General features: G+C 36.1%; 1 protein-coding gene across 1 annotated transcript in view; it reads right to left on the bottom strand.

Moving 5' to 3' along the window:
* Positions 1-254: 254 nt before the first annotated feature.
* The window catches only part of TNKS2 (tankyrase 2), a 67,357-nt gene continuing 43,689 nt past the window's right edge, over positions 255-23,922 (bottom strand). Inside the window, exons 17-27 of the mRNA XM_055334406.1 lie at positions 23,029-23,138; positions 21,970-22,158; positions 19,722-19,974; positions 18,775-18,857; positions 17,280-17,400; positions 13,915-14,012; positions 12,936-13,010; positions 9,624-9,729; positions 6,506-6,692; positions 3,376-3,532; positions 255-2,548 (exon numbers count right to left, since the gene is read on the bottom strand). Of these exons, the coding sequence (XP_055190381.1) occupies positions 2,486-2,548; positions 3,376-3,532; positions 6,506-6,692; positions 9,624-9,729; positions 12,936-13,010; positions 13,915-14,012; positions 17,280-17,400; positions 18,775-18,857; positions 19,722-19,974; positions 21,970-22,158; positions 23,029-23,138 (1,442 nt within the window). The 3' untranslated portion in view covers positions 255-2,485. The remainder of the gene's footprint in view (positions 2,549-3,375; positions 3,533-6,505; positions 6,693-9,623; positions 9,730-12,935; positions 13,011-13,914; positions 14,013-17,279; positions 17,401-18,774; positions 18,858-19,721; positions 19,975-21,969; positions 22,159-23,028; positions 23,139-23,922) is intronic.

The raw sequence follows: 23,922 nt of genomic DNA, 5'->3' as shown, positions 1-23,922 counted from the left end.
TTAAGGTTTGCCAAAAGTTGTACTGGATTGATTAAACGTCTGAAAGCATTTTAAAACTACTTCCATCTTAAAGCATCTGAGTAGGTTATGGTGATAACACTCAAAATTTCAAACTTTAAACTGCACTCTATCACTGTTAGACTCAGAACTACATTGTTTTCCTGCAATTGTGGTTTATTATAATCTTAATCCATTTTCTCAAAGAACATTCAACACATTTATACTATTCCAGTAATTACCATGCTACCCAGAAAAACAAATAAACACTTTATTAAGAATTAAATGAGGGTATGGAATGTGATACAAGTAAGACACCCAAGATGGATATAATAGTACTATTCACACACAAAGTTAAATCTCACTTCAAAAAAAAAAAAAAATCACAAGACAAAAAAAAGCAATTCCATCATTATAAAGTAAGATATTTCATGCAAAAACTCCAAAAAATTACCAACGACCCCCCAAAACCCCCCAAATTGCCAACAAACAAAAAGCTATCTGAAAATGTTGCCATGCTAACATATTAACCACAATGTAATCATTCATAGGAAAACAACACAGTAATTAAGCAATGGATTAGATGAAACAACACAGGCTGCAGTATCATAGTAAACTCAGGGATTTCAATGACTTTACGTGATAAGCAATTCCAGATTCACTTATAGGGGGAGTGGTATGGGCTCAATGTTGAGAGATAAGGTATGTAAATGTAAACTCCATTAACTCATCTCATTATCTTCTAATTATAAAATCTGGAAGCTTCCAGAATCTGAAAAATTATATAAAATTTGGCATACTTCATTTGCATTCCAAGAAATTACTTTAGGATCAAAACTGCAATTATTAGAAAGCTGTATAAAAGCACTTCAATATCAGGAATTAACCTCTGAAACATGATTTTCTAGCACTTTATGTACAAGTTACTGAAAAGAGCCAGATAATTTAGAGATGGAATAAAAATGTAAAACAAAAGTGAACTGGTACAGAGAGGGAAGGGGAACATTCTCACAGAGACTTAAGTCAATAAAAATCTTGCCTTGCCTCCTGAGGCAGTTAAAGTCAACAAACAGGCTGCCAAGCTATATATAATTCATGTCTCTGTGCCCAGAAGCTTTAGCCTATTTCATGGAAAAGATAGTTTTCCATTAAAAAACAGGAATGGTATTTTATGGGACAGCATTCCCCTCGACAGCTGCCCAACAAGCCTGTCACTACGTAGTGCACACATTAAGCATATTTCCAAGTGACTTGTGAATGTCACGATGAGGCTACCCAGGACCAGGAAGCACCATGTCACAGCACCTGCCCATTCAAATGACCTGGAGAGAACTGGGACACCTACATTTATTTCATGGTTCTGGGTTCAGCTTACCTATGGTATATAGATTGGCTGTAACAGTGACACCAAGGAAAAAGAACAAGAAAAAAATACTTAGGACAAAAAAATGGCCCACTCCCATTCACTCCCCCCACTCCCTTTAGATTTAGGGTAATTAGAACAGATTGGAAAATTATTCAGTATTACCCTTTTACCTCTGAAATGTAACTTCCTATTTACACTCCATGAAAAGAACACCATAATTGCTCAGTGGCAGGATTTAGCCTCTAAAACACAGAAGCACTTGCTCTAATTTTCACAAAACGAAATGAGAAAATTTTCCGATGTGAAACCTAGAGTTTGAGGACAGCAAAGAAGTGTCTTTAATAATCAGGATGTTCATAGAGGTCTTTGGAATGTGTCTTATACATACAAAGTTATCACAAATTGAATCCCCAGAGTATTCATGAAATAAGTTCTTCAGTGGGAAAGATTTCTAATGAGATAAATGCTTTTCCATCAGTAAATTAAATCTGATAAATCAGTCTTTCCCAACTGACAAAGTCTTTGCTAATAGCTCAACAGAGCCTCTGGAATCAAATGTAAAGATCACTCAACCATGATGATGCAAGATGAAGTACAGATGTATGTGCAGTACATATGAAAAAATGTGTAAACTGCTACAGTTCTAAAACAGTAGATTTATATTACAAAGCAATGTAAATAAATATTGGGCTAGTACAAAAGCTCTTATTTACAGTTTTACAAATGAAATTGTATTCAGTGTAAATGCTGTGTTTTAAAGAACACAGTACTGTATTAGTAAAATGAGTTCGGTTGAGGGGATTACAGTTTCTGTTAGAATCAATGCATAACACATAAAAGATTCAAGTTAACTTTGTTTATAATTTAGTACAGACAAACCCAGTTTAACCTGGAATGGCATCTGTTAAAGTGCTGAAAAAACAGGAAATATTTAGAAAACAAACACTGTACACTATTAAAGCTTTATCAAGTCAGAATGTTAAACTTCTTTCACATTTTTTATCCTTTTGTCACAGGCTTGTGGACAAGATGATATTTCTCAGCAAAGGAGTAAAACTTAAGAGGCCACCAACTGCTTAGATGATTTTAGGTTCAGTGGACTTAGCTTCCTAAAACAACTATTTATCCATCAACCATAGCTTCAGGCCTCATAATCTGGTAAGTAATTAAATATTCAGGATAAGCCTGGAAGAGAAAGATTAATTTAAATATTGGTAAACAAATTTTTGGAAGGTGATTTTACCACAAAGATTCCTAATCTTTACAGAAGAGGTTCTAAATTGGCGTGTGGCTCAGAATTAACTAAGGGCATTTTCTCAAAACAGCCTTACCTTGTACTCCAATCCCTTTGGCTCTAAATCAGCAGATCTAGGATGGTTACTAAACATGTGTTTGTTTTTAATAACTGAGGTGATCCTGCTACATATCATCAGTTCAGAACACTGCTCTAGAGATGCTTTTGACTGGCTCTGTGTCACTAAGAGCAAGAGGGAATTTCTGTATGCTTCTTTGCTACAGGCTAACTATTAAATATAGGATTCTGATTAATTATATTTTACAGAAGGTAAAAAAACAGAAAAAAGGTCAACTATAATTGGCAAAATCTGATTAAAGTCTGTAAGATATAATATTCTATCAGTGATATTTTCCCAGTTTTGATAATTTTAAGAGAATGTCCTTGTTTTGGGGACATACACACTGAAGCATTTAAGGCTACACAAGCCTACAACTTCCTCCCAAGCAGTTAAGGAAAAAAAATCCATATTCACACACACTAGGGAGAGTGAGAAGATGTTAACATGAGGAAAATTTGCATAAAGAGTATAAGGGAATTCTCTATTATTTTTGTACTTTTCTGTAAATCTAAAATTATTTCCAAATATAAGTAAAAAAAAAACCCCACAACTCAGTTATTAAGGCAATATGTGTTGTCAATTTAAGAGATGAGTAAGAAGGGGTTAAAATAGGGCTCTACATAATTTCTGAAGATGAACAAATAAAAACTAAATTACCTGTTCTCCTCTGTAAATAACATATTCAGCTAATGCTAGACCATTTACGCTGGGTCGACCAGTGACTGAGTGATGTCCTGGAGGAGAATGTGCCATTTTCATTGCACTGAACTGCAGGAAAGACTTTCCTAAGGTTACCCGGCAAAAGAGCAGCTGCCTATAACGTGAAAAGGAAAAGATCTCCCTAATGACAAGGCAGTACATGGCAGTTTTATTTCTGTACACTGTGTAAGGTTTTAAAAATGTATTTATACATAAACGCAATTATTTTTGTTATTTCATCCTTAAAAGAACTTTGTAAGAATGTCTTGTACTACTCTAATGAATTTGCCACTTTAATTCTTATTTTAACTATATAAACTGAAAATTAACTACCTTATAGAGATGGATGCTCTGCTATCTTGTTTGTACCCAGCAAAAGCACAAACCACAGCCCAAGTGGGAAGAAGGAATTTTAAGGGTCTCCCATAAAGTAGCTTGCAAAGCTGGACATTTATCCAACTAAATGGATAAATCAACTACGTCTAGTTGATTCCACCTTCGAAATATATTTGAAATTCATTCTCTTAATTCTATTGCTACCTTTGGTTCAAATCACCAAAATTTTCACTTGGATGGGAACAATGGCCTCCAAACTTCTCTTCCTATTTCTCCTCTAATTCCTAGCTAAATTATTTCCATCCAAGCAACAGTTATTTAGAAAAAAACAACCCAACACATAAAACATTAATCAAATCACGTCCCTTTTCTGCTTAAAACCTTGTAAAGGCTTGTATGTGGAAGAAAACCCACATAAAACCCAAATTCCTTACAATGGTTCCAAATTCTCTAATCTTACCTTGTGTTCATCGTGCATCAGGAACATTAATTTTCTTTCTTCACACAGGCCAACTTTCTTAACCCCATAGCCCTCATAAACACTGTTTCCTTTACCATAGAGAATGGTATTCATTGTCATTCTTCAACTGGTTAACACTCATTTCTTTAGGTTTCAGCTGAAATGTTGGTTCTATTTGAAGAACTTCCCTTACCAGAAGTTTAAGTAGAATACTCTCCCAATCCCCTTTGGCCTATGACTGTCCTTCCTTATTTCCAATGAAACTTTTTTTTTTTTTAATTACTTCATGGTTTCTCTTTTTTGCTTTTTAGAGGAGAAAAGGAGATTTTGGTGAACCAGTTGATTCTGTTCTCCAAAGAAGAGAGGTCATCTAAACTTTTTTATTCTTATTTTTTCTAACTTTTTTATTCTTAATATGCCTGCTGGAAACCTTAGCATTTCTAATAGATTACTATTACAGTCACAATCAGTGCTGTGATAATCCAAATACAAAGGTCTTAAGTTAATAAGCTTATTTCCAGAAAATCAACCATTCTGTTCTAAAGACAGTTTACAAGAGGTACTAAAATACTGCTTATTATAATCACAACTATTTTAACTAAGAGTTAAAGAGGTCAAGTGCTCGGAACTTTTACCTACAGAAAATAAAGCAGCAGAGTTCAATTTATAGAATCTCAAGAAATTATAAGCTTTTAACCTGTCCAATTAATTTATGATCTAAAACAGAAGTAGATGGGAGTTCATGTTAAAAAAGGCTGACTTTAGGCACCTGCACAAGTCTAAGTTAAAGAGGAAAACAACAAGAGTAATATACAAACAGACCTTGTTTTTCTCCAGGGCTACAGTTCTTTACCCTGGTAACCTTTCAAAATCAGCTGGGAAGACTTAAAAAATCCTAATACCCAGATCAATTATAAGAGAATCTCTGAGGGTGGGACATAGGGCAGCAGTTTTCAAAGCTCCCCAGGTAATTCAAATGTGTCACTAAGGCTGAGACTACAGCTCTAGGGCTTTCTTCCAGATCAGTGATCAGAAATATCAGTATCACCTGGGAACTTGGTAGAAATTCAAGTTCTGGGGCTTCATCTCAGACCTACCAAATCAGCAATTGAGTAGGTAGGGCTTAGGAATCTGTTTTAGCAAGCCCTCTTAGTGATTCTCATCTTTGCTAATGTTTGATGAAGACTGCTCTAGATTTTTATTAGCAGTGCCCTAACTATAGAATAAATCTCAATATTAATTTTACTCAATTTTTTAAATGGCAAAAAATTTATATTTACCTATGAGGAGTTTATTAATTAGGGGCAAATTACCTGAATGATTTTAACAACTGGGCTATTAGATCAGGGTAACTAAAAGTAGGGAAAGACATATGCTTTTTAAAAGGTATTGATGTGTTTCATTAAACTTTTCAAGTGGTAATATCACAAATTGAGGATTAGGATCATATCACAATAGAAGAGAGACTCCTGGGACGCCTGGGTGGCTCAGGGGTTGAGCGTCTGCCTTCAGCTCAGGGCGTGATCCTGGAGACCGGGGATCGAGTCCCACATCAGGCTCCCTGCATGGAGCCTGCTTCTCCCTCTGCCTATGTCTCTGCCCCCCTTTCTCTGTCTCTCATGAATGAATAAATAAAATCTTAAAAAAAAAAAAAGAGAGAGAGAGACTCCTGCATGCATTGCTATGAAATAATTAGGCTTGTCAAGTAATGCTATTTTACATTCATATATATATTATATATAAACACTTTATATATATATATATAAACACTTTTTTTTTTTTTTGAATAATGGGGGTGGGTAGAGGGCAAGGGAGACAGAGAATCTTAAGCAGGCTCCACAGCATGGAGCCTGACCCCGGACTTGATCTCACAACCCTGAAATCATGACTTGAGCCAAAATCAAGAGTCAGATGCTTAACCAACTGAGCCACGTAGGTGCCCCTTGAATGCGACATTTTCAAAGAGTCCACAGTCCTATAATATTTAAGGCCCATGATAAAATCTCTCATGCCTAATGATATTTTTTACTACATACATATTCTTTAAAGCAGTAGGTGTCCTAATGGTTAAATGTTATATAGGTCAAGTGCTCAGAACTGTGCTTGGCCCATATAGATTATTTAATAAACACTAGCTATTATTACAACTGGTGAGAGGCCAAAAGCAAGCTGAAACATGCCTAGCTTGGATCCCTAAAATTGTCCAAGATGATGCCTTTCTCCTCAAATATAAAACCAGTTCCTATAAAATAAAATTCTTATCAAAATAAGTAAGAACAAGTAATCTCTTACCTGTGGCAAACATAACAAGATCTGTCTTTGTGAACTGGACACCCAGTACCTCCTCCAATTCCATAGACATACTGATTGCTTTTGGAAGAGTTTTCAGCAAAATAAATCCCAGCTCCAAACATGCCACCTATGTAGGCATGTCTTTCATCGAAGCCTTTGTGGATAATTGCATTCACAAAGGGAGATCCTAAAATACATGTAGATGGGTAACAATTTAAAAAAAAAATTTTTTTTTTTTAAAAGATTTTACTTATGTATATCAGAGAGAGAGAGAGAGAGGCAGAGACACAGGCAGAGGGAGAAGCAAGCTCCATGCTGGGAGCCTGATGTGGGACTCAATCCCGGGACTCCAGGATCACGCCCTGGGCCAAAGGCAGGTGCCAAACCACTGAGCCACCCAAGGAGCCCCTAAAATTATTTTAGAAGAAAAATAAATGAAATCCTTTTTCAAGTGCAATTCTTAAACATACACACATGACCACCACAATAAAGAATATAAAAAAACAAAGATAACAAGAAGTTAACTGTCAGCTAGCTTAAGCCTTTAGAATAACTACTTTAGAAGCACTATTTCTAATAAGGTGGTGGATCAGATGCCAAAAAGGAAGACACATACAAATCCAACTAGAAAAAAGATCATTTGAAATATCAATGCCAAAGTTACCAAATTCTAGACCCCAAATCCATACAAATCCAGAACCAAGAGTCTCATAATACACCTCATATAGCAAGGCTGAATGCAATTAAGTCTTAAAATGACACTCATGTCTGTGTACATTTTCTAGATATTAAAAGTGGCCAAAGTGGTCTTTTCATGTTCATACTTTCTCTCTTTTTAAGATTTATTTATTTGAGGGGGGTGGGGAAAGCAGGAATGTGAGTGTGGGAGCAGGTGTGTGTGGTGGTGGTGGGGGCATGAGATGGGCAGGGGGAGAGGGAGAGGGAGTCTTTTTTTTGGGGGGGCGGGGGAGAGTGAGTCTTAAGCGGACTCTGCACAGAGCCCTACACGGGGCTTGATTTCACCACCCTGAGGTCACAAACTGAGCCAAAACCAAGAGTGGAATACTTAACTCACTGTGCCACCAAGGTACCCTTGTTCATTCTCTTTTTTATACCTCTCTTCTCCCATCCTTCCACTTCTCTGCCTTTCATCCCATCACACCAGATTCTATCTGAAAAAGTGCATTCTTCCATTCTCTGCACACTGACTACTTTCTCCCCTCTTCCTTGCATGTGTGACAAGGAGAGCTTAGCCAATGGGTAGGAGGTAGCCAAGGGAACCAGGCCAGAGAGTAGGGTGATGGGTGGGCTCTGGGAAAAGCCAGTATCATAGTTAACTGAGTCATCAAGCCCAGTGTCCCTATTCATAAAGGGACAGGAAAATGAGCTGAATTCCACTTTACAGAAATACCGAATAGAATCATTTCTTTGAATTAATTTGGAAAAAACAAAATAACTTATACTATAAAATAGAAAAATTCACTATAGCCATCAAGTCAGTACATAAATAATATACTCTGGGCCAAGGGATTATCAAAATGATTTTTAAAGTTTCAGAATGAGAAATACCATTTAGATATTATGCACCAATTCAGTCTGCTATAAGCCATTCTTTCAGGGGATTGTGAAATTTAAATGCTGTGTTTTTAGCTTTTTTTTTTTTTAATATTTTATTTATTTATTCGCGAGAGACACAGAGACGCAGAGGGAGAAGCAGGTTCCCTGCAGGGAGCCTGATGTGGGACTCGATCCTAGGACTTTGGGATCATGACCTGAGCCAAAGGCAGACGCTCAACCATTGAGCCACCCAGGTGCCCCTAAATGCTGTGTTTTATAGAAGTGTACAGGTCTCTAAAGTTTTCTGCAATCAAGGCCAACTGGAAAAACAGATGGGAGCGACTATGTACTTGAAGACTTGATGAACACTCTATTAATATCAATATTCATCTTTGCTATAAATTTCAAAGATGAGGGGTGCCTGGGCGGCTCAATCAGTTGGACATCCAACACTTGATCTTAACTCAGATCTTGGGTCTTGGGGTTGTGGGTTGAGGGTCCACAGTGAGCTTCCGATGGGCATGGAGACTACTTAGAAAAAAAAAAAGGCAGACAGACCAATCAACATATATTAGTTTGCAATATATATATAAAAAGAAAATCAGAAAATTTCAAGAACAAATAATGGTGCTCTCAATTCTACAGAAGTTCTCAGAAAGTTCCCTAGGTCAAGGACAATGGCTCTTTTTTTAAAAAAAGATTTTATTTTTTAATTTTTTAAAAGTAATCTCCATCCCTAAAATGGGGCTTGAACTCATAAAATCAAGATGTACACTGGCACACTCAATCACCTGAGTCAGCCAGGCACTTCTGACAATGGCTCTTTTAACAGAATGAAGTTAAATGTAGTTTTGACACTCAGAATTAAAGGCAGAATAGGATGTGTATGGTCTTCTGAGGTGATTTTCAGACCTCATTTCATCTTACTTTATTTATTAATTTTTTTTTGGGAGAGAGAATTTTTTTTTTTTTTTGAGAAAGAAAGAGAGAATCTTAAGCAGACTCCATACTCAGTGCAGGCAGAGCCCAACGCAGAGCTTGATTTCCTAAGATCCTGACCTGAGCCAAAAATCAAGAGTCAGATGCTTAACTGACTGAGCCACCCAGGCACCCCTCAGACCTTAATTTCAATTCAATCAACTAGTTAAAAGTAAAGCACACCATTTTTCAGAGTGATCATACGCAAAAATCTATATAAAGAAAAAAGGAAAATATTAAGTCAACATTCCCATTTCTGTACTTTGCCCTTATTATAATCCCATTTATAAACAATCCATTACATTTGTAAAATATACAAATTCAAAAGAGGTTGGAAATACAAATATAAATGTAACATTTATAGAAATATTTTTTTAAAAAATGGCATGAGAAATATAGACTCATTATTTCATATGTGACAAAAAAATTATGTAGAAGAGGATGGTGGTAGGGTAGGGTAAAAATTTTTTTTTTTAAAGTAGGCTCCATACCTAATGTAAGATTTGAACTCAGAACCCTGAGACGAAGAGTGGCATGCTCTACCTACTGAGCTAGCATGTGTCCTGGGGAAAAGGAATCTTACCATGAAATAGCATTCTTTCATTTGCATGGTTGTGGTTTTCTTCAGAAACTTCTTTTCTCCTGTGTGTATATCTTTCCCATAATTTCTTGTTACAAACTTTCTGAATCTATAAAGAAAAGATCAGAATAATCAAAATCTTTGTCATAATTACTTACCTATTTGTTCATCTTAGCCAAAATGGGCCACATAGCCTGTAGAGAGGCAAAACTTTTTTCTGAAATGTAAACTATGTTTTATTTTAGTCAACTAAAAATACTTGGTCTCAAATATAAAGATAGAAATATAGCTACATTTTGGAAGTCAAAAATGTCCATGAGAAAAAAAGCTACTTATTGCCTTAAGTGAAGGTCAAGAGTACCATTAATTGACTAAAATACTCCCATTCTAATTTAGAATTATTACTAAAACATCTCCAAATCAGTATGTTAAGTTCTGTATATAAGTATTTAGAAGAGAACAATATCATTCACCTCACACTGCTTTATCTGGCTCAAAGTATCATCTTTATTTTTAATTAAAAATATTAGAAAAAGCCACACCAAAAAACACCATTCTAACACATACACAAAGAGACACACTACTACTCCCTCTACCCTTCCCTAAGCCTCCAATTCCTAAAGTTTTTGTCTTGAGAAGAGTTAAAGATGGATGTTGGTATCATTTGGAGTATTCCTAGGATCAAAATTCACAATCCTAGAGCTGTTTCTTGGCTGTGTTTAAAGGTGTTACAGCCCCCTGCTGGTCCCAGAGCAAATCGGAGGGAGTGGTTTTAGTCTTGCCTGAAAAAAACTGAAAATACTGCCACAGATGTAATCAAGGAACTCAACTGACAGAGATCTCATTTATGTTAAAAAAAAAAGTTTTATCATTGAAAAATTAAATATTGCATTAAAATCTTTACAGAGAAAAGTGCTTTTCACTTTTTTTTTTTTTTAAGATTTTATTTATTTGTTCATGAGAGACAGAGAGGCAGAGACACAGAGGGAGAAGCAGGCTCCATGCAGAGAACCCGACGTGGGACTTGATCCTGGGTCTCCAGGATCATGCCCTGGGTTGACGGCAGCGCTAAACTGCTGAGCCACCAGGGCTGCCCAAAACGTGCTTTTCTTTATTTTAAACTATTTTGAAAATCAAAAACATATTCTCTCCTGCCCTCACCCTTAACAAACCTCTATACACTTTGTTACTGCCTGCAGATAATGTAGACTTGATTGAAATTTGCCTCTAATTATAAGTGTTCATGAATGGAAATCTCAAGATGTAATTCTTGTCATACTATGATACAAATAAAAAGGAGCTTCCAAAAGTAGGATTCCTTTATCTGAATAATGTGTGCTTTTATTTTAAATCATCTAATAGTATGAACATAACCATCTCGACGAATAGTTTTATTCAGTAACTCTAAAATATGGTATCTAATATTATACATAATAGTTCTTCTGAAATAGTAATATAAAACAGATGAAAGATTTGATATTGTTGATTTTTTAAGTGGATTTCCTTTTTTTTTTCTTTTTAAAGATTTTATTTATTTGAGAAAGAATGAGAGAGAGAAAGCACAAGCAAGGGAGAGGAAGAAGCAGCCTCCCTGCAATAGGAAGAGGGGCTCCATCCCGGGACCCCAGGATATGATCTGAGACCAAGGCAGAAGCTTAACCAACTGAGCCATACAGGCACCCTGATACTGTTCACTTTTGAGTTTAAAATTCAAGTATTATAAAGATACTTGCCATACTTTTTTTTTTTTTTAAGATTTTATTTATTTACCCATGAGACACAGAGAGAGAGAGAGAGAGAGAGAGGCAGAGGGAGAAGCAGGTTCCATGCAGGGAGCCCGATGTGGGACTCAATCCCGGGTCTCCAGGATCAGGCCCTGGGCCGAAGGCGGCGCTAAACCGCTGAGCCATCTGGGCTGCCCCACTTGCACAGTTTAATTCTAACCATCTTATCTTAGAATTATTAAGAATGTAGTTAACAAAAATATTTATGCATCTCAAGTAGAGTGTGCATTTTGCTTGCTGTAGTTCTCAAGAAAAACACAGCAAAGTTGGAAAAGACCCAGAAAAGAATACCTGGGTTCAAGAAAAAGAACAGGACTCTCTCTTTTTTTTTTTAAAAGGTTTTATTTATTTATTCATGAATGACACACAGAGAGAAGCAGACACACGCAGAGTGAGAAGCAGGCTCCACGAAGGGAGCCCGATGCAGGACCTGATCCCGGGACTCCAGGATCACGCCCTGGGCCGAAGGCAGGTGCTAAACGGCTGAGCCATCCAGGGATCCCTAGGACTCTCATTTGAATGACTTAAAAAATATTTTTTTAAAGACTGTTTTTGGCAAAGATGAAGATATAGAGGGACTACTGCTAAAATTAAAAAAGACATGATATGGATGGGGACTCACAGAAACCTGGAGTTAGGAGCAAGACAAGACAAAAAAAGAAAAAAGAAAAAGAAAAAAGAAAGCATGGTGTAAATATAAAGATGGAGGCCTTCCTTGAGCCACAAAAAAATTCAACTTTGTTATAACAGCGTACCTTAGTATATGTGCTGTCGTTATTCAAAGATAAAGCATAACCTCTAAACTTGAATATGTTCAGCAAGGGCTGAATTATTCATTATGAAAACAGCACCTCCCCTCAAAAGCAAAAAAAACCAAAAAAAACAAAAAAAAAAACAAAAAACAAAAAACCAAAAAACAGTACAAGGATTTTTGAGAATCTTTTTTTTTATTTTTTTATTTTTTTTTAATTTTTTTAAAAAATTTTTATTTATTTATGATAGTCACACAGAATGAGAGAGAGAGGCAGAGACACAGGCAGAGGGAGAAGCAGGCTCCATGCACCGGGAGCCCGACGTGGGATTCGATCCTGGGTCTCCAGGATCGCGCCCTGGGCCAAAGGCAGGCGCTAAACCGCTGCGCCACCCAGGGATCCCTTTTTTTTTTTTTTTTAATTTTTATTTATTCATTTGAGAGAGACAGAGAGAGCACAAGCAGGGGGAGAGGCAGAGGAGAGGGGGAAGGAGAAGCAGACTCCCCACTGAGCTGGGAGCTTGATATGGGGCTCCATTCCAGGACTTGGAGATTATGACTTGAGCCAAAGGCAGATGCTTAACCATCTGAGCCACCCAGGCATCCCGATTTTGAGAATCTTAACCTTCCAAGGATACAATTGTCCCCCAAATATCCCCTGATGCTATGTCAAAGACTTAATAGGTTAGACAGATCATTGTATTCTTATGAAAGTTAATTATTGTTTCAGGCTTGAAAAAACTATGGTCTCAGAAAACTTTATTTTCACTATCTTATTACCTTGAGAATATTGTATCTGTTGAAGATTCCACCTGCATGACCTCCATCTCTGTGCTCTCGGACTGTACTTTGCATCTGATGGAAAAATATGTCAAATGTATTTGTATTAACTTTTGTTTTTTTCTGATATGGGGAACATGCTTTTTGACTCTTATGATTGTATTTTTGAGAATACAAAATAAGATTTTAATATTTTTGTTGTTTAAGGAATATGAGTTCTGTAAATTCACAAGTACTATTTTCTAGAGATAGCTATTAGCTAATTAGCTAGCAATCTGAAAATAATATTTATAGGTGAAAATTATTTAATGCAAACTAAAGGAAGAAAGAAGAAACAGATGCACAGGTGAGTTAAACATACAAAGTTAATCACCTAAAAGCTAAAAAAAACCCCAATCATTTATTTGTTCCCATTCATGCTGCCCTAATAAAGCACAATTTATATTTCATTAGGAGCTGGAGTTTCTTAAATTTTAGAACTCAGTCCTACTCAACTTTTTATCTCTGTGTTCCTCACACATATAGGTTATGTGTTCTTCAAAGTGTAAGGCACTATTCAAAGATTTCAGTGGATTCAAGAGTTTTGTGGAAAGCAAGCTGGAAGAAAACTTTCCTGGATAAGCAGAATCCACATATTCTGGGTCTTGTGTGTATTCTGGGTCTTGTGTGAGGTACTGGGCTGGCTTTGTAATTGTTTTCATGAAGGGAGGGAAATATTGGCACTCCCCTCCCCCCACCTGCCCCATGACAGTAAACTCTTCTCCAACAGAATTCTGGCTTAATATTAACTATAGTACTGAACCAAGTTACTGGAATTAACGTTTATTGAGGGAGTGTACCTTCAATGCTGATTTTGAAGGTTTTCTAGGTGGTAAAGAGTTAGGGACAATTAAAAAACCCTATTACATTTTTAAAATCTGGAAACGTCTAGGAAGTTTAGCTACTAAACCCAACATTCATTTAAGGTATATGAACATACCTCTTCCTCCACAGACTGAAACTCTTTATCATCAGGAGATAGATCTATCAGAATTGTTCCACTTCCAGAGGTGTTCAGAGTTAAGTATGGGTTAAGACCTAGCAAATGAAATTTGAAGGTTAAAAAAAAATGCCAAAAAACCCCTCCAATTAACACCAACCAAAAACAGCCACTTGAGTTATCTGATGCTTACTACTGATTTTTAAAAACTTTTGATTTTGGACTAATTTAGGTTTTCAGGAAGGCTGAGATCATACAGAGAGTTCCTGTGTACCTTTCAGTCAACCTCCTAACATCACCATTAAGAACATTAATGCTCCTCCAATGTTACCATTTTATATAGAGCCACAGTACATATATCACACTTATTAAATTACAGACTATTTTGGATTTCACTAGTTTTTCCCCACTAATGTCCTTTTTCTGTTCTAGGATCCAAACCAGAACACCACATTGCATTTAGACTAATTTTAACCTGACAAGTTCTAATATTTCAGAAGATGTTTTTATTCTTTATCTCTTATCCTTAAGGAGTTTGTCACACATTTCTTTTCCACATTTCCTTCACTAATGATACAGCCCTCTCAGCATCTAGTCTCTTTAATTTTTGTACATATGAGGAAGGATTATGACAGAAACTTGTATAGCCTCAGGTAATTTTTTTTTTTTTTTAAGATTTTATTTATTCACTCATGAGAGACACAGAGAGAGAGGCAGAGACATAGGCAGAGGGAGGAGCAGGCTCCATGCAGGGAGCCCGATGCGGAACTCGATCCGGGATCTCCAGGATCATGCCCAGGCTGAAGGCGGCGCTAAACCACTGAGCCACCAGGGCTGCCCGCCTCAGGTATTTTGAATCATCCCAGAATGAGTATTCCATAAAGGTTACTAACTAATGAATGCTTATTCTAACCCATTATAGTCTTTAATTCAGCAATGAATATTGTGTTTTCTGAATATCAATGGTCAAGATAACTATATTTTGTACCTTTACTCTCACAAAAGCTTTTGAAATGGAATCTTTGACAGAATTTTCTAATTTCTTTGGTATACTTGTAACCTCTCCTACAGTCTCTACAAGATTTCTGAGTCTCTGCTATTTTTCCAGGTAGGGATGAAATCCATTATTGTTGAGTCAGTGCATGGCAGCTTGTCTCTGGAATGTAAAAGCACTAACCTAGTTCTGAGTTTTGGTCTGAATAACATGACTGCTATCAACATGCTTAACTTATACAAACTTATAGGTATGACTCGATTACAGTACTTACAGAAGTATGGAGACTTACAAAGGGGAATATTTCAGAGACTAAAGACTTAATAAAGACTATAACACATGCTTGACTAAAGCATCTGTGTACCATCCCAAGATGTTTTATCTGTGCTCAAAGATGGAGGACAAGTAATCTACTGACTTGATGCACTGAATGATAGCTAGGGCTAAGCCAGCAAAATGAGAGACTGTTAGAAGACTTCCACTAGATCCACTTTACAAATTAGGTATAACACAGGTATAGAATCCTGGCTTCAAATGAAGACAAGAAAGGTTAATTTTATGTAGGCAAGTGACCCTGATGTGCTAGAGCAGTCATTCTGTCTCGTAACAATTCTCCTCCATGAAGGAATAAATGTTCCTTTACAATTGCAGCTGGATAAGCAAAATGACTCCTGACCAGAGGTGGCATGGAGTTACGTATCTCTGCCATTTGGTGGTAATGTATCTGTTTCTGCCAATGTTTCCTGAGCCTTTCAATAGTTTTAATAACTGTATCCCAGACACTGTATGTTTAATGAACAAACATTGCCTGATATCCTTTTTTTAAAAAATATTTTATTTATTCATGAGAGACACAGAGAGGGAGAGAGAGGCAGAGTCACAGGCAGAGGGAGAAGCAGGTTCCACGCAGGGAGCCCAACGTAGGACTGGTTCCTGGGTTTCCGGATCACGCCCTGGGCTGAAGGCAGCGCTAAACCGCTGAGCCACCCAGGCTGCCCAACCTGATTTCCTTTTTAACCTGCCTCCTTCTAAATGGTCCTTGTTATTCCAGTATTCCATTGAAATTTCTATCCTAGGGACGCCTGGGTGGCTCAGGGGTTGAGCGTCTGCCTTTGGCTTAGGGCGTGATCCTGGAGTCCCAGGATCAAGTCCCGCATCGGGCTCCCTGCATGGACCCTGCTTCTCCCTCTGCCTGTGTCTGCCTCTCTCTCTCTGTGTCTCTCATAAATAAATAAAGTCTTAAGGAAAAAAAAAAGACATTTCTATCCTACTAGATCTATTATTCATTCTAGTAGAGTCATGATCCACAACTGAAGGTTCTAGTTTTTCTTCATTTTTGATGCTTTTTATATTGTATACTAACATTCCATGGAGCCAATGGGGTTTCTTTCCTTTTTATCTTATACATTTTTCATCTATAAGACATATTCCAGACTACCTCACATTTTAAACATTTTGTCCTAGACTCTACCAGGCAAGTAAAGTGTATCTACCTTTAATTGATCCTGGTCCATTCCAGAATTCCCGTTTAAAGTATTCCTTAGCTCCAATCACCTAATTTCTAGAGATATTTTTTCTTTTTTGAGATGGACCCCATCCTGCCTTCATACATCTGTCTCTGAAAATGTCTTCATTTTTGCTAGTTTAGATTTTTCTTAAACTCCAGATATATAGCCAGGACTTCAATGACAGGACATATTTGATTCCAGGCAGGGAAAATCATGCCCTCAGTTTAACAATGTGGTTTTGATACTTAGAATAATTCACTTTTTCATACCCAGGACTTGGTACCTAGGAAATGTTAACATCTGTTGAACAAATGCAATTTGCATTTTTTAAAAGTACTAACATTCAGAAGAAATAGATATTATTCAATGCTATTTTGCAAATTTCCTCAGTTACAACACTGTTTCCCAATACTTTCATTGTAAGTATTTAGAGTTGAGCCATTTACAACAAAAGAGAAGTTTATAACATTATTTTATGGGCAGGCCTGAATGCCTAGGCATTGCCTATTATATTACCATAAGATAGGAGATATTCAAGTGTCTGATCTTTTAGAATCCTAAAATTTTGGAGCTAGAATAACTTCAAAAATAACTGAATAGAAGTAAGAGAAATAACATCAGAGCAAAAGCAATCACCAAACTTCTGAATGGCCCAGAAATTTTATCCAGGTACACAATTACCAGCAGAAGCTCAGGAAACTTAACAGTAGCATTGTTACAACTTGATACCAAGTTTCTTGAATCCTAATTAGCATTTTTCCCATTAAATGGACTTGCTCTTATAGATTTTTAAATTATCATTTAGCAAGTTGCCTTTATGCCAACTGTTAAACTGATGATACCACTTATTTAAAATGAAGTACCTTGTTGTCCAGAGATAAGTCTCTCAACTCCTTTAATTAGTTTGTGTCTATGTCCATAAGCGTTGATTCCAATCTCCTTCAGCTCCTTGTGCCCCATCTCCACTAATACATCCAAAGTGATCTTACAAAAAAGGATGAAACTGTTTAGAAGGCTTACATTTGGTAGACATTCATATACTGGTGTTTTTATAATGTATTAGAATCACACATTTACTTCAGATTTTTTTGAACAGCTTAGAAATGAAAGCAAACCAGTTGTTAAACTGAACCCAAAAAGTTGCAGCTAATTAAATTTTAGGTATGAACTACAAAAAATAATTACTTTCATTTAGCATAAGAACCTGAGCTGAGTTAAACCGTAAAACAAAAATCCATTTACAAATTAATCACATTCAGATACTCTATTTTGTGTTATCCACCATCACTCTACCGTAATCAATCATTTATACAATGCTTCACTGGTTTCTCCAGACTATGCTAACTGGTACTTCTGCCTCAGGATTCAAACTATTCCTTTACCCTCAAATACGTTATTCCCATTTTGTGAAAACTGAAGACACTCAAAAATCCTGTTTTATTTATACATCTTCCATGAAGCTTTTCCTGAATAGTCCAGCAGGTTACCTTTTTTTCTTTGAATTTCTAAAATCTATACCCAATACCTAGTTCTTTATATATTGTTAGAGCTCCACAAGTAGACCAAAAGTTCTTTAGGGATGTAAGTCTACAGTAACTATATTTTCTTAGTCCCCCCAAAATCAGTAAATGTATTCTGACAGCATACTTTAAACTGGGACTGTTCTAGAAAAGCCTAGATATATGCTTGGCATATCTTCCCGAAAAGCCTAGATGTATGCTTGGCATTTCTTCCTATAGCAGCTAGTGAAGTGTCAGACTTAGAGCAGGTAGTGATTGACATGACCGACCCGAACAAACAGAGCTTTACGAGCTAAATAAAAATAAGCTAAGCTTTCCATTTCAGAAAGTTATTTTACTATTACTACATGAGAGTCTATTGTTCTACGTATTTTTAAATTTCTTCTTTGATTTCCTGTTGACCCATTCATTATTTGATAGCAAGCTATTTAACCTCCATGTATTTATGGTTTTTCCAAACTTTTTCCTGTGGTTGACTTCAAGTTTCATAGCATTGTGGTCAGAAAATATGCATGGTATAATCTCAATCTTTTTGTATTTGCAGAAGCCTGATCAGTGATTTATGGTATCGTCTATTTTAGAGAATGTCTCGTGTGCACTTGAAAAGAATGTGTATTTTCACGTTTTTTTTCGATTTTTATGTGCTAATAAACAGAACAGAAATTCCAAGATCAAGCCAAACTAAAAGAGTGACTGATTTTTCAGTCTTTAAAACAAAACAAAACAAAACAAAAACCATTCTCCTCTCTCTGCAAACAGGTTGAATAGTTCAAGGCATTAATTTTTCCTTGAGGTCTTATAGAAAATCAAACCAAGTAAAATCAATTCATCTACTCACCTGTTCTCTCTCAAATATATCCATTAGGTGCTCAAGCCCAAGATTCCTTACAAACTGAGTTATGCTAAAATCTACTGCTGGAACTGGAAAAAAAAAAAAAATCCAGAACAGAATAACGTATATCAACATTATAACAACAAAGTTTTGTGGAATTACTATACTCATGAAGAATGTAAAGATGAATCAAAATACTGTCACTTGGGATATAATACTGAACATACCAACAAAAATTGCAAAAAGAGAAAGCTACAAAATTAACATCATTAGAATAAACAGCCAATGGGGGCACTCTCAGGTTAAAAAAAATCTTAGCATTAAAAAAAATATTATTTTTAACTGTGTGTTTATAATAAGTTTCCATACTGAAACTAAGATGTCAACTTTATTTTCACCAAAAAAAAAAAAAAAAAAAAAAGTTCCTTATCTTTGAGAATGTAAGTGACTTCACAAAAAAGTTTATGTAAACAAGTTCCACAATGCCACTTAAGGTGAGATGAATTTGGACAGGTATGAGGTAGAGAGAACAGTTTTATAGAGACTGTAAATATGTGTATCTTTTTCTTTCCTTAAAAAAAACCCCTATCTTCATAATTGGATATTCTGACATGGAGTAAAGGTATTTCATAACTGTAAAAATACACCAGAAGAGATAAATAAAGCATAAATACTCAACCACAAGACTTTTAAACCCTTCAAAAAGCATATTTACATCTAAAGAGTAGGTTAGCAGCGTAAGACTCATCAAGCTTCAACTTGTAAGGAGAAAGTTTCATTACGGACTAATAACATAAAGAAAACAACAACAAAAGACTAAAACTTAAAGGCTATGCTAATTAAACTGGTACTAACAGTTGTATTTAAGGTTAAAAAATGACTTGTTATAATTCTAAATGACAAATCTGTGGCTATATTACAAGACAGAAAGTTATTTTTGCAGAATGTCTCACCCTCCTTTTTCTCCAAACTAGAGGCACCCTCTGTTCCACTTGAACTAACTACTGAAGACAGTTCAGAAAAACTCCCAGATAAATTGTCAAGACTGCTGGCTGCAGAAAGACTTGATGGGCTGGATGGACCTGAAGACAGAGCATCGCCGGTAGCTCCTGGGCTTCTCACGCCATTGAGCACTTGAGGTTTATAACATGAAGGCAGAGCAGAAGGGGGCATGGCTGCTGTCAAGAGAGCGCTAACATCATCTGCCTGGTGTGGGTCAGAGAGAAATTAAATCTGTGATAAGCCAAGTTTTAAAATTCTCCTATACCCAACAGAATGCATTTAAAAATATGACAAAAACTCAGATTTGCACTAGAGTTGCATATTATATAAAAATGATTATTTTCAAAAGTAAAACAAGTGATATCCAGTCAAACTAAATATAAAATAATTCAGAAAATCTGTTCAAAGACACAGAAAATTAAAAAAAAAACCCTGTTAAATGTAGCAAAGCATAAAAAAACCCTAACTTTGATACTATGATATTATGAAAAACACTGAAATGAGCTAATAGTAATATCAATTTTAAAAGGTAAGAAAATTTTAACACTAATACAATTATTCTGGAAGAACTAATTCAATCTACATGGAACTTTAGTAAACAATGACTTGTTTATATTTCTTGGAAAATATTCAGTGATATATTTGCTCCTTAAAATTGAATGGGGGAAGGGAGTGAGATCATCATTTTAATCAAATCAGCTAGCATGGAAAAAAAAAATCCCCAAATTTACTAGTATATTAATTTGTTTAATTAGTGATATATACTATTTTTTTCACAATGCTCAATTAAGACCCTAACTAATTAATAGTCAGCAAGAAGTAAATCAGTACTTGTTTTCATGACTAGTCATTGATACAGTCTCTTCTAATCCTTACCTTTTTCCTACCTGAGTCTGAGGACTTCCACAGCACTCACAGTTTGTAGGTAACATTTTAAAATAATAGCACGATCTGTTGGGTGCTTTTTATGTATTTGCTATCAAGCCTGGGACTTCAAGTACATTACCTCATTTAAATTTCATATTAACCAGACATATATATACATACACACGTGTATGTATCTTAAAGATTTTATTTTTAAGTAATCTCTACACCCAGTGTGGAGCCCTAACTCACAAGCCCAAGATCAAGAGTAGCATGCTTTTCTGACAGTCAGCCAGGTGCCCCTTAACCAGACATATTTTACCCCCATTTGTAGATGACTAGGCAAGGTGAAAGACTGTGCAACTCTAAGTGGCAGAGCTGGAATTCTAAGGCAGGTCTGTTTGACCCTAAAGCCCACACCTGTTCTCTAGAGCCCTTTGTTTCATGTCAATTATGTCTGGTGGATGAACAAATGGGTGGAATGAATTAGAAAAGTATACTTCCAAAGTATTTTGGAACTAGAAAGACATTTCCCTGAAGAAATATTGCAAATACTGCTGGGTTGTCAGCCTGCTGAGAAAAATCTATTTAACCCCCAATGCAGCTGAACTAAATCAGCTTCTCAGTGTAATCTGTAACAGTGGAATCTCTCTCAGGAGAAAGCAATATGTAGAAGACTTCCTTTCCATCTGAACAAGAATTTCTTCTCCCTTTTCCTCCAATGCCCTGGTCAATTTCACAGTCGTAAAGGCAAGAGAGACACCTATGTCACAGTGGCCAAGGCAGAGGCTACAATGGAGATGCCTACATGAGTTCCCTTGGGAGAAGGAAAAAACCAAAACCAAACAAACTTCATAGAAAACTGGAGGAACAAGCTTGTTTCACAAATACTTTTGGTGAGATAAGTGAGGAACAGGAACTTTGGGAAGAGGCAGTCTGGGAGGGAAGGGAATCCCTACTAGAAGCCGGCTTTATGGCTGCACTTTGAGAGCAATGTCCCTGACTGGTTAAGTTCATCATATGTCCTCTATGAATCTGCATAGTACACACCGTAATAGCTTTCACTGGGGGCCTGCGCCTGTTTTGTTTCCCAACTAATAACATAAGCAGTTATACCAAACACTTCTTTTTCCTATTTCTAAAAGCACCCCGGATACGATAACTGATTTGATAATCTTATTATTTACATATTATATTTTAACACCAAAGAAGTCCTACATTTTGACTGGGCTAAAATAGATTTTGCCACATTTACCATGAAGACATTTTATATCTACCAAGTGAACTTTAAAAAGTCAGAAAGCAATGAGATTTTTCAAAGAGTCCATCACTTACTGAAACTAAATCTAAAGGCGTTTGTCCTTCCTGATTTTTAAGAGTAGGGTCAGCTCCATGGGCCAGCAATAAAGCACAAAGCTGTGTTCGTCCCTTTTGGGCTGCTTCATGCAAAGGTGTAAAAGCCCACTTGTCCGTGGCATTGACACATGCATTATACTTTATTAGTAAAGCTGCTACATCTACATGCTGTAAAAGAAAATATTCCTGTTACAGTCTGAAATATTACCACATTTTAGTTCCCAAGAAGAAACTCACTATATACCTTTTTTTCCATATTTTCAAACCTGTTCTGGAAATGAAAAACTGTGTTGCTCCCAAACATAATTTATGGGTAGCTGATTAAAAATTACAGATGTTTTAGTAACTTGAGAATTTAAGAATTCTATACCAGATGGGAACCAAATAAATGAATACAACTTAAATAACTTCTCAATTATTCAAGTTTTATAACTGCTAAACATCAATTTATAAATCAGCAACCTTTCTTAGTTATTCTAATTATACGACTGAAGCTGGCCAATATTGATTATAACATTTTAGGGTCATTATAAACTCAGGAACAACGCATCTGAAACTCTACAGACTCCTAGGAGTCCTAGTGGGTTTCCTTCCTGGCATCAACAAATAAAACTATCTTACCTAAAATAAGAGATGGTAAAGAAGGTAATACAATGAATGACAAATGTGCTGCATGTCACACAGCTAGCTTACAACAAAATCAGAATGGAGACCTGGACATTAATCTCTTTAGTCCTCATATTAACTCCTCTAAAAAATAAAAAAGCTAAATGCCCCCCCCCCTTTTAAGATTTTATTTATTCATTCATGAGAAACACAGAGAAAGAGAGGCAGAGACACAGGCAGAGGGACAAGCAGGCTCCATACAGGGGGCCCAACGTGGGACTCGATCCCAGGTCTCCAGGATCACGCCCAGGGCTGAAGGCAGTACTAAACCGCTGAGCCACCTGGGCTGCCTGCTAAATGCCCTTTGAATTGCAATACTGATTTCCACTTTGAAAATTTCAGAGATTTTAAAGGTAATAGGAAAGAACTTACCCCATAAGATGCTGCATTATGTAAAGGAATAAGTCCTCCTTTGTCTTGGGCATTCACATCAGCTCCATGTTGTAACAAATATTCTGCAACTTCTAAATTATTATAACCAGCTAATTTAGAAAAGAAGTAAAATTACTTCCACTTAATATAAAAATAACTACATCTATGTATCTGTCTATATCTGTATAAGAAACACAGACATTCTTTAAAAAAATAAAGAGATTTTATAGAAATCTGATATTCCCCACTGGACTATTAAGATTTTATTTTATGGAAAAAATTGCCTACTGGTCTCAAGGTGGAAGGTTTCAGTGATGACACTCATTTATTCCAGAAACTCTCAAAAGTTGTAGACTGATTTGCTGTATCTTTCCTTTTAAAATCTTCTACCAAAGTCTTTGCCTTTATGATTGTTATATGCAACTTCCCGAACTCAGGTACGTGGTCTCAAGGGCCACAAGTAGAAGGCATTCAAACATATAGAAGCCAAGTTAGGAACAAAAGTGGCTGGCAGAGTAGGAGACAGCACATCAGCATGTGTCTCAGGACCCCATTTTCCAAGAAGGCTGCAAAGACACGCTTTTTGTAGACAGAGATCTTAGGAATATACATCTCTGCAAGTCTAGCAGCAAAATCTAGAAATCAGCTAAAATCAGCTAAAGTCATGAAGTAAAACTTAGTATTTTATTAGTATGCCATAATCTCTTAGTTGTCATCTTGGGAAAGGTCAGCTATCTTAGTAACAGTTATATGGTAAAGTATGTTTTATTTGACACATAATCATAGATTGAGAGCAAATCTGGAACTTAACTTTGCCAACATAAATCAGCTATCATTTGAAACTTTAAAATAGTTAAAAAATATTTTTCACATTTATTTTTCTTGTAGATTTTT

The sequence above is a fragment of the Nyctereutes procyonoides genome, unplaced genomic scaffold (genome assembly GCF_905146905.1).
Source record: "Nyctereutes procyonoides isolate TBG_1078 unplaced genomic scaffold, NYPRO_anot_genome, whole genome shotgun sequence".
Classification (NCBI taxonomy): domain Eukaryota; kingdom Metazoa; phylum Chordata; class Mammalia; order Carnivora; family Canidae; genus Nyctereutes; species Nyctereutes procyonoides.
The sequence above is the reverse complement of the archived record's forward strand: the minus strand, read 5'-3'. Positions and strand labels throughout refer to the sequence as shown.